Source organism: Orbicella faveolata, unplaced genomic scaffold (genome assembly GCF_042242905.1).
Source record: "Orbicella faveolata isolate gen_17 unplaced genomic scaffold, um_ofav_v1 contig_47, whole genome shotgun sequence".
Lineage (NCBI taxonomy): Eukaryota > Metazoa > Cnidaria > Anthozoa > Scleractinia > Merulinidae > Orbicella > Orbicella faveolata.
The window spans coordinates 28,106,749-28,119,695 of NW_028301577.1; the positions used below are offsets into that span (position 1 = coordinate 28,106,749).

Genomic DNA, 12,947 nt, shown 5'->3' on the forward strand with positions numbered 1-12,947 from the left:
GCTCTATACTAACTCCTGATGGCCTTGGTTTGCAGTGAAATTGACACAGCAAAACTTTTTAAACACTCAGTTTCGAGCTTCTGCGGCGAAATATTGCCCCACTTCACTTTGAGACTGAAAGAGTAGCCGAGACCGCGTACGCGCGTCGTGATTTTGACCAACTTCGGCTAAATTTCCCGGAACTTGGGGGATACTTTCCATTTCCGGGGACTCTAAACTGACCCCCGACGTCCTTGGTCTGCAGTAAACTGGACACAGCAAGGCTTTTTGAACGCTCACTTTCGAGCTTCTGGGACGAGATATAGCCCCACTTTACTTTAAGACTAGAAGAGTAGCCGAGCCCGCCGAACGCACATCGTGCTTTTGACCAACTTCGGCTCGGTTTCCCGGAACTTGTTGAATATTTTTTAGTCCCGCGGACTCTAAAGTAACTCCTGATGGCCTTGGTTCTTATTGAAATGGACACAGCAAAACTTTTTGAACGTTCACTTTCGAGCTTCTTGGCCCAAATAGAGCCCCACTTTACTTAAAGACTGAAAGAGTAAGCGACAGCACCTTACGCGCATCGTGATTTTGACCAACTTCGGCTCGATTTCCCGCAACTTGGGGCATATTTTTTTAGTCCCGGGGACTCTAAACTAACTCCTGATGGCCTTGGTTTTCATTGAAATGGACATAGGAAAACATTTTGAACGTTGACCTTCGAGCTTCCGGGCCCAAATATAGCCCCACTTCACTTTCAGATTTTAAGAGTAGCCGAGACCGCCTTACGCGCATCGTGATTTTGACCACCTTAGGCTCGATTTCCCGGAACTTAGGGGATATTTTCAAATCTGGCGGACTCTAAACTAACACTTGATTGCCTTGCTTTGCAGTGAATTAGGCACAGCATAACTTTTTCAACGCTCACTTTCGACCTTCATTGCCGAAATATAGCCACACTTCACTTTAAGACTGAAAGAGTAGCCGAGACCGCCTTACGCGCATCGTGATTTTGACCAACTTCGCATCGATTTCTAGGAACTTGGGGGGTACTTTCCAGTCCCGAGGACTCTGAACTAACCCCTGATCGCCTTGGTTTGTATTGAAATGGAGAGAGGAAAACATTTTGAACGCTCACCTTCGAGCTTCTGGGCCCAAATATAGCCCCACTCTACTTTAAGATTGAAAGAGTAGCCCAGTCCGTCTTACGCGCATCGTGAGTTTGACAAACTTTGGCTCGATTTCCCGGGATATCTTCAAGTCTCGGGGACTCTAAACTATCTCCTGATTGCCTTGTTTCGCAGTGAAATGGACACAGCAATTTTTTTTGAACGCTCACTTTGGACCTTCTGGGCCGAAGTAGAGCCTCACTTCACTTTAAGACTGAACGAATAGCCGAGACGGCCTTACGCGTATCTTCATTTTGACAACCTTTGTCCCCATTTTCCCGCACTTACAGGATATTTTCCAGTCCCTGGGACTCTAACCTAACTTCTGCTTGCATTTGTTTGCAGTGAAATGGACACGGGAAGACCTTTTGAACGGTCACTTTCGAGCTTCTGGGCAGAAATGTAACCCCACTTTACTTTAAGACTGAAAGATTAGCCGAGACCGCCTTACGCACATGGTGATTTTGACCAACTTCGCCTAAATTTCCCGGAATTTGGGGGATATTTTCCACTCCCTGGGTCTCTAAACTAATTCCTGATGGCTTCGGTTTGCAGTGAAATTGACACAGCAAAACCTTTTTAAACACTTACTTTAGAGCTTCTGGGCCGAAATATTGCCCCACTTCACTTTAAGACTGAAAGAGTAGCCGAGACCGCCTTACGGGCTTGGTGATTTTAACCAACCTCGGCTCGATTGCCAGGAAGTTGGGGGATATTTTTTATTCCCGGAAACTCTAAATTAAGTCCTGATGGCCTTCGTTTGCAGTGAAATAGACAGAGCAAAACTTTTTAAATGCTCACTTTCAAGCTCTTGGGCAGCAATGTAGCCCCACTCATATCAGACTTTGTGTTTAATTTTTGGACAATGGCACACCGTTTATGGGCATTTTTTATTGTTTGCAGCTTGAAAGGCGCTATTGTTTCTAGAACAAAGAACCGACTCTCAGCCAATTTCCGAGCGCGAGATTCAAAATCTTCGCTGACGACCAGATGCTGACAATATCACCCTTCTCGTGGTGGGGTAGGGGAAATGTCGCTCAGTACAGCGACATTTTTCCGGGGTACGGAAGGGAAAATTTGTTACATGAAGCGCGGGCTGTAGAAGTTATTTCTTTCTTGTTGCAAACCGGCGAACGCCAACGTTCGGAAACGCACGCTTAAATTGCCAGGGTGTGTATTTTAAAATACAAATGAAAAAGCGAAAAATAAACTGCAAGTAAAACCCAGTCATCGGCAAAGAAAAGTGAAGCGAAGAAATAAGCCTTTTTTTCTGGTCTGTTTAATGCTCTGCAATAGGCCAGCCGCTAGTAAGCCAAACACGCTGCGTGGAAAGTAGCCTACTTGCAGCGACGAACTGCCGTAGTTTCCGCCACTATCAATTATGTTCGAAATATCAGTAAACTCTTGGGAGGGTTAAATTGTCATGATAAAATTATTGAATGTCTTTAAGTATAAGAAAACAAAAGCGCCTTTCGTGTTATTTAAAAACACAATTGCGCTATTAGTGCTGTTACTCCCCCAATTCAAACTAATCGATTTTTACTCTTTCCAGACATATTAAAGTTTATAATTAGTCAATCTAAGAAATGGTGACAGGATTCTTGGGGAATTTAGTTACCAAACACTTTCATTGCATTAGTTCCACTAAAGTATTCATAACTTGAACGCTTTCGTGGCTAGTTGTGTATTGTTTTATCGTCTTTGTCTCTTAATCGTCAACAAACCATTAATTGACAAAAACTTTACTTTCCATGTAGAAGCGCGTGCCGCTAACCATTGTCAGGTCTTGTGCACAACATGAATAAAGTTCTAATGAAGACCTCTATTCAGCTTGTTCTCCGAATTGGTTATTTAAAAAAGTTACCGGCGTATAACATGTTTTGAGTGCAGCTGAGCGTCTTTGAAATTCGCGCTTAGTTGACACCATTGTTTTCTTGTTGTCATGAATGGTCATTGAGTTCTAGTTATTCTAATGAGGTAAATGGTTATAGAGACGCGTGCTTGACAACAATCATTTCGCTATTGTCACTTGACAACAACCATTTCGCTCGTGTTTAGATCGTCGAAAAAAAAGTTTTCTAGGCAATGTTTTCCAAGTTTAAGATAGAGAAGGCGCCAAACGTCCTCTACAAACGCGGACCGAGACATTTTGAGGTAGAGCAGTCTGCTATCTCTTTGCCACTCCTTGAGGCGTACGACCAGCATATTCGCCAACTGCAGGCTGAGGTTCAGCAGCTACGAGCCGAAAATAATGGCCAGGCGGTGGAATTGGCAGGGAGAAGAGCGGAGAATTTCCAGCTTCGCCAGGAACTTCAGCTTCTAAGACAGGAAGTTGACCAAAGTCGCCTTGCAGTTGACCCTGTAAAGAACACAGTAAAATTTAACGTCAGCCGCAAAAGCTATTGGGACGTGGACAGGGCTGCGCGGTCTTTGAAGAGAAAAAAAATCGGAGCCTTCCTCCGAAATGCTGTAGAGATTTTACCAGCAGAATTTAAACCAATCGAGGTACGTATCATTTCGAAAATTTATTGGTAATTACTCAGTGTTACATTCACCTGTCGCTGTTTATTCCTTTCACGCTATAACCAAAGATTCTTAGTGAGCGCGTCTGAAATAAAACTTTTTATGCAGGCGATACCACGTGAAGACAAAACAGCTTGGTTACTATTTTTTGCCAGAGTTTACTGCAATTATTTACCTCTGATTTAAAACTCAAATATATTTTCTTTGCTTTTAATTCGCTTTGCGGCAAATTGTTCTTATGAAGAAGCTACGTAGCCATATGATGAGATATGATGCCATCGCTGTACAAGCTGAAAGGGTGACGTATGTAGTGTGCCCACGGTATATCGATAACTTTCAGCGGGCTTTGAGCTGAAACCGCTGAAAAAAAGATGGCTGACAACATGGCGGCTAATTACACGCAGTTGCTGTTTCGTTGCTGTTGTTTACACGTTTATATTCCTAACATTTAATCCTCATTGCCGCATCTGTTTCCTTCTTGCCGACCTCAGAGTCATTTATTTTGCGATTTTTTGTTGATTAACGTAGTTTACCTGATTTTACTCGTGCAGACGAACGTAAGCGTAGTTATTAAGATGCTCTGTTTATTTTTTCACACAGGTTAAACTTTATGTTAGCGGCCGTGAACTTGTAATCCCACTATCTGACAACCAACATGACGGCGATGACGACGAGGGCTACGCTCACGAAGTCGTACAAAGGATCTTGGCGGCGAAGGATGAAGGACTTGTAAGTGACAAAGCCTTCCACGAACTCAGGATGGCGCTCCCTGAAAAAGTTAGAAGTCACGTCCCGCCACTGTCCGCAGTCAAACAGGAAAGGAAGTCCCAAAACAAGGAGATCCAAGTAATTCAAATCCCGGAGGTAAATTAATTATTAGAGAACACGACCATTCATATCCCATTTATATTTGGCATTTGCTGATGAGCAACCTTATCATCAAAAGTCTTTAATAATCATCTTTGATAATCATAATTATTATGACCATCCATGGCTCTTGTTGGCCTTTCTATGTTTGTTTTTAGTGTTTTTACCGTTTTAAGCTGTCAATTTGATATTTCTGTTTATTTAATGACAATTTGGTCAGTGCTGAAATTGCCTTAAATTGTGTGATCTGGTCCCTTGAACTAATATATTAGAGTAAGTTTATTTTGATTTGTAGTGTTCAATACGTGTGCGACTGTGGCAAGCATAATAATTTGCAATTTATTTTTTTTTGGTCATAAATAATTGTAGGCCAAACAAGCTGATGGTGCCCGGAGGAGTATTCGTGATGTTTTGCAGTATTTAGTCGCAATACCGGAAGTTAAGGATGCCATCAAAAAAGATGGTTCCAAAATTAAACTCCGATTCGCAGCTGATGGGAGGAGGACAAGCAAAAGGATTGGCACAGTTATGGCTGTGTTCAACATTCTGTGTGAAAATAAAGCTACTTACGAATACCAGTATACTCTGGCACTCTACAATGGTAAGTGCAGAGATTTTAATATCTTAACATTTTAATTCCTGTCGCATAGATGCCAAGCTTCAATACCAGGTTTCTCTTTAAGGGGTGGTAAATGGTCTCTGAAACAAATATGTCTCACAAGAGTTTAGTCAAATCTTAGTCTCCCATAGAAAAACACCTTGTCTTGCTCTCTAGTTAAGTCTGCATTTACCATTTGCAAACCCTTTGCCTTCATATGCAAAGCCTTCAAACACATTTAACCAAGAGTCATTATATTAATTAAAAAAAAACAGTTCCCAATCTTTCTTGTTAATTTTGCTTTGGTGCTCAAAATATGTCACAGTCAGTGAATCATGCCTATTACCATTCCATAGGTAAAGAAGACTATGAAGAATTGAAAGCTTGCCTTGGGCAGACCTTTCAAGAAATCGATGATTTGAAAGCAGAAGGAATATCAATTGATGGCGAACACTTTGATGTTGAGTGGTGAGTGTTGTCTTTTCTCTAAGATTAACTGATCACTCCTTTCTCTTTAAAAGCCTCAGATGAATAAGTCCTAAATCATGTTTTCATATTGGCTTGACAATGCCGATTGCTGACTTAAACACAGACATTTAAAATCAGCTTCATGCATTCTAAACATAAACAAAACACCTCAGATACTAACAAATAATGACCTTAAAGGTGTTTACTGGTTAATTTACGTTTAATAATTTGTTTATTAACAGGTATTGTTGTTCCGACTGGAAGTTTCTGGCTCTTGTTTATGGACTAAATGGAGCTAGCTCCAAATACTTTTGTATTTGGTGTTATTGCTGCAAGGATCAAATCAACAACCTTGATAGTAAGTAGGGAGAATTTCTTTTTGACATTTTGTATTTTAATTTCATATGCATCATCACAGAGCCAACAACAAGCAAGGCGATAATAGAAATATAGAAGTACTAGTAGACTGACTAAATATTCTCTAACAACATACAAAAAATGCACATCTACATTCAGACAGTCTATATCAGAATCTAATTATATTATGTGAATCTTTTTCCAGTTGATGAGTGGCCAATTGAGAGAAAGCTGTCAGAGTGCACTGGGTTGTGCCAGCGCTCCACCACTGCTGCAAGGAAAGGATGCAAAATGCCTCCTCTTCTTAACATCCCTTTTGAGTTTGTTGTGGTGGACACATTACATTTATTTTTAAGAATAATGGGACTGCTATTCCATCAGGTGAGCCTACAAGTATCATATAGTATATAGAGAAATGCCATTTTCTTATGCGCATTTTGAATTTTGGAGTTACGGCGGTGCGTGACATGAAGCCAAGATCGCTTTAGCCATTTTAGGAGTTAAAGTATTAGGAAAAGTGTTTTTGTAAATATTTGTTGGTTCGGTTCTGATAATCAGTCGTCCGAGAGCCAAAGTAAGTTCCAGATGTTAACACTATTTTCCGGCCGCCATATTGGAGGAGTAAGGAGGTCCTCCAACATGGCGGCTCCATACTAGGCTCTATAATTTTGCGCAGAACATTTCGACGAATAGCTCAACTTTGGGACAGCGCACACCCCTTAAACTTGGTGAACTGCCTTCTTTATTTATCGTCTATAATATTACAATTTCTTGACTTTATCCACTGAATGGTTTTCGATTTTATTTTTTATTACACGACAATGCACACACTCCATTACCTCTACATAAAACATATATCAAATGAATGAGAAAACAGACAATTATTAATTTTGTGTTGTTTATTGTCTCAATATAGGTTGTTGAGGTTGTTATCAACAACGATTGCCCAGACATTCTTACACAAGAAATGGAGAGAATTCAAGTGGAATTCAAATTTTTTGAAGAATATAACCAACTCGCAGAAAAAGTAGAAACAAAGTGGACAAGTCTAAATGGTAATAAGTTAACAATATATCTACATGATGTAATGTATATGAAATGATATATCTACATTTGTTAATAACATAGTTGGCATGGCTACACAATCAAATTCAGTATGCATTTATAACCTATGATTTCCTGAGCAAGTCTTATGCGCTCCAAACTTATCACTAGCCACAAGACTAAGAAGTTAAAAATTTAAACCCTGTTTTTTATTCATAATTCTAAATATTTATATTTTCTTTGAACATCAGGAAAAGAATTGCAAAACGTTTTGGAGAAACTGAGCATTAAGAATGTTATGGAAGCTGTGGGTACCGAAGATGCAGAGGGCATAGATGATTTGTGGAATGTAAGTTGCTTGCAAGCACAAGCTCTATCCACCTTTTGCTATTGACTTCTTTGGAATTAAGCTGCAAATATCAGGCATCAGTTTTATTGAACAATTCCCCAACTATCCAAAAACACTTTGGAGAAAAGGCAGAAAATTTTTATTTTTCTGTCAAGTGGCAGCCCTTTTTTAGTACAGACAATTAATAATGATGTTTAATTGTTATCTGCATTTGCTTTTTGTTGTAGGGTTTTAAGACTTTGATGCGGGCACTGCAGGTTCAAGAAAATGATCCTGACTACCTTCAGCCTCAGAGCTTTAAGAAACATGTGCGGGAGTGGGGAAAGCTCTTTCTTGAAATTTACTATGATGACGACATCACCCCCTACATTCACAGTACGTCAACAAAAATTATTCTCTTAACAAATGTCTTTCTGGATGGAAGTAATGATGATGAAATTAAATAATAACTTCACAATGCATCTAGTTTTTATTATTAGCAGATAGATAGGCCTGAAAGTGATTGTACTTATATAAGTAGGTAGCTTCTAAGTGAAACTTTGTGGTATAAAAATAAATTTAGTATTTTTTTTTTCAGCATTTGTATATCATGTACCACAGTTTCTGGAGATGCATGGTACTTTGATGCAGTTTAATTGCCAGCCTGTGGAAAAAAAGAACCATTGGCAATCCCAGGCATTCCATCGTGGATCACAAAAAGGAGGAAAAAACTCAAAATACACAGTTCAGGTAGGCAAAGCATTTAACGTTATCTACCTGTAACAAAATTCTTGGTTTGTAAATATAAATTTCGACATTTTTTCCATAAAAGAGTCTCTTGATGTCCTCCTACTCTAAAAAAATTGCTATCTATTGATACTATAAATGTTTGCGATAGGATTAATCGTTGTAGAATTCATCTTGTAATTTCAAAATACTTGCATGATTACTCCCTGAATTTTACTTAACTCAGTATTATAACCATCACAAATTACAAGGGATAAATAACTTATAAGCTGCTACATTTTTAAATCAAAACAATAAGTGTTGTCTTTTCTTAAAGGTCATGGAACAAGAAAACAGGATGATGTTTGCCCGATGCCACAACCTCAAAAGAAAACGGAGAAGTTACGTGAAGTCGAAAGTGCCTGCCAGTCCAGACAGCTCAGATGAAGAAGAAGCCCCTGACAGCCAGATAGGGAGCATGCATGTTTACAACCACCACGAAGAACAAGAGGGCTGAAGTTCACATTACAGAACTTGTCCAAAAAACAAAAACGGCTCCTTTAGGAGCCACCAAATTTGCAAAAGCAATGACCACACAAAGTTTATTTAATCCCTGTTATATTATTTTCTTAGTAATAAAAAATAAATAATATTTACAAAGAAAAATTATAGTAATAACATATACTAATTACATTAAAATTAACTGTCACTAAAAAAAATTTTTAACCACAAGTTTGATTTTTTTCCGGCACACAGGGCATCTTTTTCTTTCATTTTTTAATTTTGTTGCACATTCAAAGCAACAAACTTGATGCCCTGTGTCGCCATGAATAAAACTTGCATTCCGTGGTCTGGTTACACAGACCACGCAAAGGTCGGTCAGGACACCTCCTCCCAGTTCCTCCTCGTCTTCTTCCTCCTCCTCCTCTTCCTCCTCCTCCTCATCGTCAGCGTCTTCGTCTTCTTCCTCCTCATTATCGTCATCATCCTCCTCATCTTCCTCATTCTCTTCATTTTCTTCCCACTGCTCCCACTCCTCCCACTCCTCTTCGCTCCAAACGGCCTCTCCCTCTTCCTCCTCATCCACCTCCTCTGCTCTCTCGTCATTTTCTCTGGGCAACACTTCTGAAAATGTAAAAATATGTTTGTCACCTATCAACAGTATAAAAATTTTGTTGGTTAATTGCCTTGATCCTGAACTTTGTTATTAAATATGATTTAGATACAATGACAAGTGGTTGCTAACTCACCATCTAAAAAGAAGAGGTCATCTTCGGAATCCGAGATGACCTCGGTAACAGCTGAATGGTAATTGCGGTCAGGGTCTTCAGAGTCAGGGTCTTCCGAGTCAGGGTTTTCCTCTGTGGTGATGGGGCCACCAATGAACCCACAGCCCCATTTTAATTGTTCTAAATAAAATAATTTAAAAAAGTAGTATGTTAAATGGAATACTCAAATTTCTTCTTTTTTTAAACTGTTCAAACTCCACCTTGAAAAGTAATATTTACCATGTGAATCCCTTTTTCTCTTAACTCCTGTGAATTTAGAAATAATTTGATAAATTATAAAATCTTATCAATTACCATGTCAAATTTTCAACATTATTATATGCCATTTACTTAGGGCATAGAGTAGTAGTTTACCTTGACCCACTCCACCTAGTGCAGAGCTTCCTGGAACTGGAAATATCTCACTAATAAAATAAGATAAAAAGAAATGTCAGTGATGAGTTTGGACAATTCCAGAAACTAAATTGGAGAGGAATGGAAGGGCTTGACTTGAATTTTTTTTCTTTTTCTTCTGACAATGTGAGAATCATTTCACCAGGTCTGAGAGCAAGAAGCAGTCCATTTAATAAATTGTTGTCAGCGCGAGTGTAACACGAGTAGAGTATTTTGATATCCTGAATTTGGTCATATATATTTTTGGCATTAGATTTCCATAGCATGCTAAACCGATGAGATTTATAGTGCAGCATTCTTATCCATCAGTGTGATATCTATTTGAGGTGTATTTTGTGGTCCGTCGCTCAACAGGCACTTCAAAATCTACACTAATACTTTCTGTTGTTGTGTGTAATCCGTCAAGTTGGAAACGGCAGCTATTTCATCGAGAATAAATTTAGCTCATTTCACTGAACCACCGGCGGATTTCCGAGCTTTTACTGTGAGCTTTGATGTGCTGTTTGACTAAGAAATACTTTCGCGTTTGCAAACGGAGATAGGTCGCAGGCAGAAGTACTTAATACGGATGCATTAACTTCTCACTTACCAAGCCTCGTGCCCTGCTTCCTCCATGATTGATGAATAGACCACGCTTTTGACAGTGCCAACTGGCATCGGTGTCAAATTACCAGGCTAGTTCAAAAGGGCGACTGGGTTAAAGGTCACTGAATAAAGCCCATTTTAGTATGATTATTTCAGTGATACCAACCCCGGGGATGCACGCGACTAGCGCGATCTAAAAAGTGAGACGTATGGAGCTTTCCGTTCAAATCGAGGTGGATTGAATGCTGAGCTTTTTTTTAAGGCAAATAATTTAATGAATACAAAAAAGGACCAGAAAAGAGAAATAGAAAAGTATCACACACTCGAGTTGGTCAATGCTTTCTTATATTTGGTGGCTCCTAAAGGAGCCGTTTGTTTAAGTGACTACCCAGTGGTAGGTCACTGTTGTTCACTTGGCGACTGATCTTGGCTTCGCCCAGGTTAGTCTCGTGCGCTCCTTGGGCTTCCGCTCGGCTTGCTTGTTCCGCTCACGGTAGAATGAGACCTTTAAAAGAGTTGAACCGAACACTACTTTCCGTGCCACGTCTTTGCAAGCGACGGGGGCTCCATTCCCGCCTTGACAGCGCAAACACCCCGAATGATCAAAAAACACTTTTTTACGCTCTAAGAGAGCAATCTCGACAGGCTTGCCGGGCTGCAACCGACAAGTCGTAGAGGTTTTAAAAGTGTTTAGTGACCATCCGGCAGGCATTATGGCGTCAAGCTCGTGAATGGGCACAGAAAACTTCGTCGCTCGCAAGAGATTTGGCGCGGAAGGAAGTCCACCGAACAACTCTTTAAAGGTCTCGGCATCCATCGGCATGGTAACGGACGCACGTCTCACGATGCTGGTTGTTGGTGGTTTCTTCATGTTCAGCTTCTCTGCAACTAACACAGCCAAGGTCTGCAGCAAGCCTGGAGTTCCTTGGTGGCGTGTCCTAAAGACTTGTTTTAGGCGCTCGTTTGTATCGGCTTCATCCACCCAGCTATCGTTCTTCTTTCCATAGCCACGCCAGCGAACAAGATAATGAACACGACCGTGAGCGTCCGTGCGCTTATCGAGCACTTTCGACACTTCATAAAACTTACTCATTTTCCTTAGCTCTTCTCTCAATCAGGGATTGTCTAAAGTGATTATGGCTTGCGTTTACGAGGCTATTTATGCAAGTATCATTGATAAAATTTATGAGCTTTTCAACTGCAGAACAATACCCCAAATTAGTGAATGGCCCGCCTTCGTTTATATTTGAGCGGCGTCGCGTGGGCAGAAACAAATCGGCGACAAACATGAGCGCGCGCGAGGTAGGGAGTCGTCACGAAAAAAGGAATAAGGAATAAAAAAACAACGGTTTGCCCAAGCAATTCCAAACAAGTCACACTATTTTTTTTTCGCTCACCTAATGCGACAATAAAGATTTTTGTTTGAGAATTTTTGGCTAACCGGAGAATAAAATTACTGAAACGGAAAAAGGTGCGAAAATCGCACCTTTTGTCTTGTCTTCAACAACGATATTTACTTGCTTCAATAGGCCAAAAAACAAAAATCGAGCGTTGTGTCTTCACTGTATTTTTTTTCTTTTCTCTTCTGAGTTTTGAGTTTCTGAGTTTTCTGAGACCAAAAAAGAAAAATCGAGCGGTGATGATAAAGATTTTTGTTTCAGAATTTTTGGCCAACCGGAGAAAAAAATCACTGAAACGGAAAAAGGTGCGAAATCGCACGTTTTGTTTTGCCTTCAACAACGATGTTTACTTGCTTCAATAGACCAGAAAACAAAAATCAAGCGGTGTGTCTTCACTGTATTGCTTTTTTCTTTTCTGAGTTTTTTTTAGCAGTCGAGCAATCAATGAGCGAACAGCGAAATCATTTAAACGTGGAAAGGTGCAAAAGGTAAACTTTTCTTCTTGCCGATCGACAACAGTTCTGTTTTCGTTTATGGTTTTCGTAGATCCATGCGCAATTGGTTAAATAACTATTAAGCCATGCACGAAGTAAATTTAAAGAGAAACCGTTCTCATCGCTTCCAGCTACTGACCGCCGCTTGCTTGCTAAAACACGGATAATACAAGCTATATTCTAAGTATCAATTATTTTAATTAACGACTTAAATAAAAGTAAAGTTCAGTTAGGCTGAGCTAGTAAGGCCGAAACATGCGCGCGCGGTATTACAAAAGTTTAGTCAAAGCTGTTGACGTGCTCTTGAAATTTACTGACCCACCCCCGAATGGTTTGTCTTTGTTTTCCCAAGTAGGTTACCCTTAGGGAAAATATGCATCAGTGACAATTTGCCGACTAAATCCGATATGACCCGAGTATAATTTCGTGAAACCGGACGAAAAATCCCTAAGGAACAGACAACAAAAGGCTCATTGTCTTAAAAAAATTAAACATAAACAATAGGCAAAGCTTGATACGCTTGGGGGATATTCTTCAGTCCGGGGGACTCTAAACTAAACTCTGATGGCCTTAGTTTTCGCTGAATGTGACAGAGCAAAACTTTCTAAACACTTACTTTTGAGCTTCTGGGCCGAAAAATAGCCCCACTTCACTTAAAGACTGAAAGAGTAGCCGAGACCGTCTTGCGCAAATCGTGATTTACACCAACTTCGGTTCGGTTTCC

The 12,947-nt window shown here is 40.0% G+C and overlaps 1 protein-coding gene and 1 long non-coding RNA gene across 2 annotated transcripts; one reads left to right on the plus strand and one right to left on the minus strand.

The window, feature by feature from the left end:
* Window positions 1–1,975: 1,975 nt before the first annotated feature.
* Window positions 1,976–8,728, plus strand: LOC149097798 (uncharacterized). The gene is made up of 11 exons (XM_089279695.1): window positions 1,976–3,656; window positions 4,275–4,538; window positions 4,911–5,142; window positions 5,496–5,607; window positions 5,850–5,965; window positions 6,170–6,345; window positions 6,881–7,019; window positions 7,260–7,357; window positions 7,585–7,732; window positions 7,935–8,086; window positions 8,400–8,728. The coding sequence occupies exons 1-11, from the start codon at window positions 3,237–3,239 to the stop codon at window positions 8,577–8,579; spliced, it is 2,037 nt and encodes a 678-aa protein (XP_089135821.1). The 5' UTR covers window positions 1,976–3,236; the 3' UTR covers window positions 8,580–8,728.
* Window positions 8,729–9,090: 362 nt separating this feature from the next.
* Window positions 9,091–9,721, minus strand: LOC149097799 (uncharacterized). Its single transcript, XR_016204200.1, has 3 exons — window positions 9,571–9,721; window positions 9,313–9,471; window positions 9,091–9,187 (listed from the first exon to the last, which is right to left on the minus strand). It is a non-coding gene; the product is annotated as an uncharacterized LOC149097799 (long non-coding RNA).
* Window positions 9,722–12,947: the final 3,226 nt, after the last annotated feature.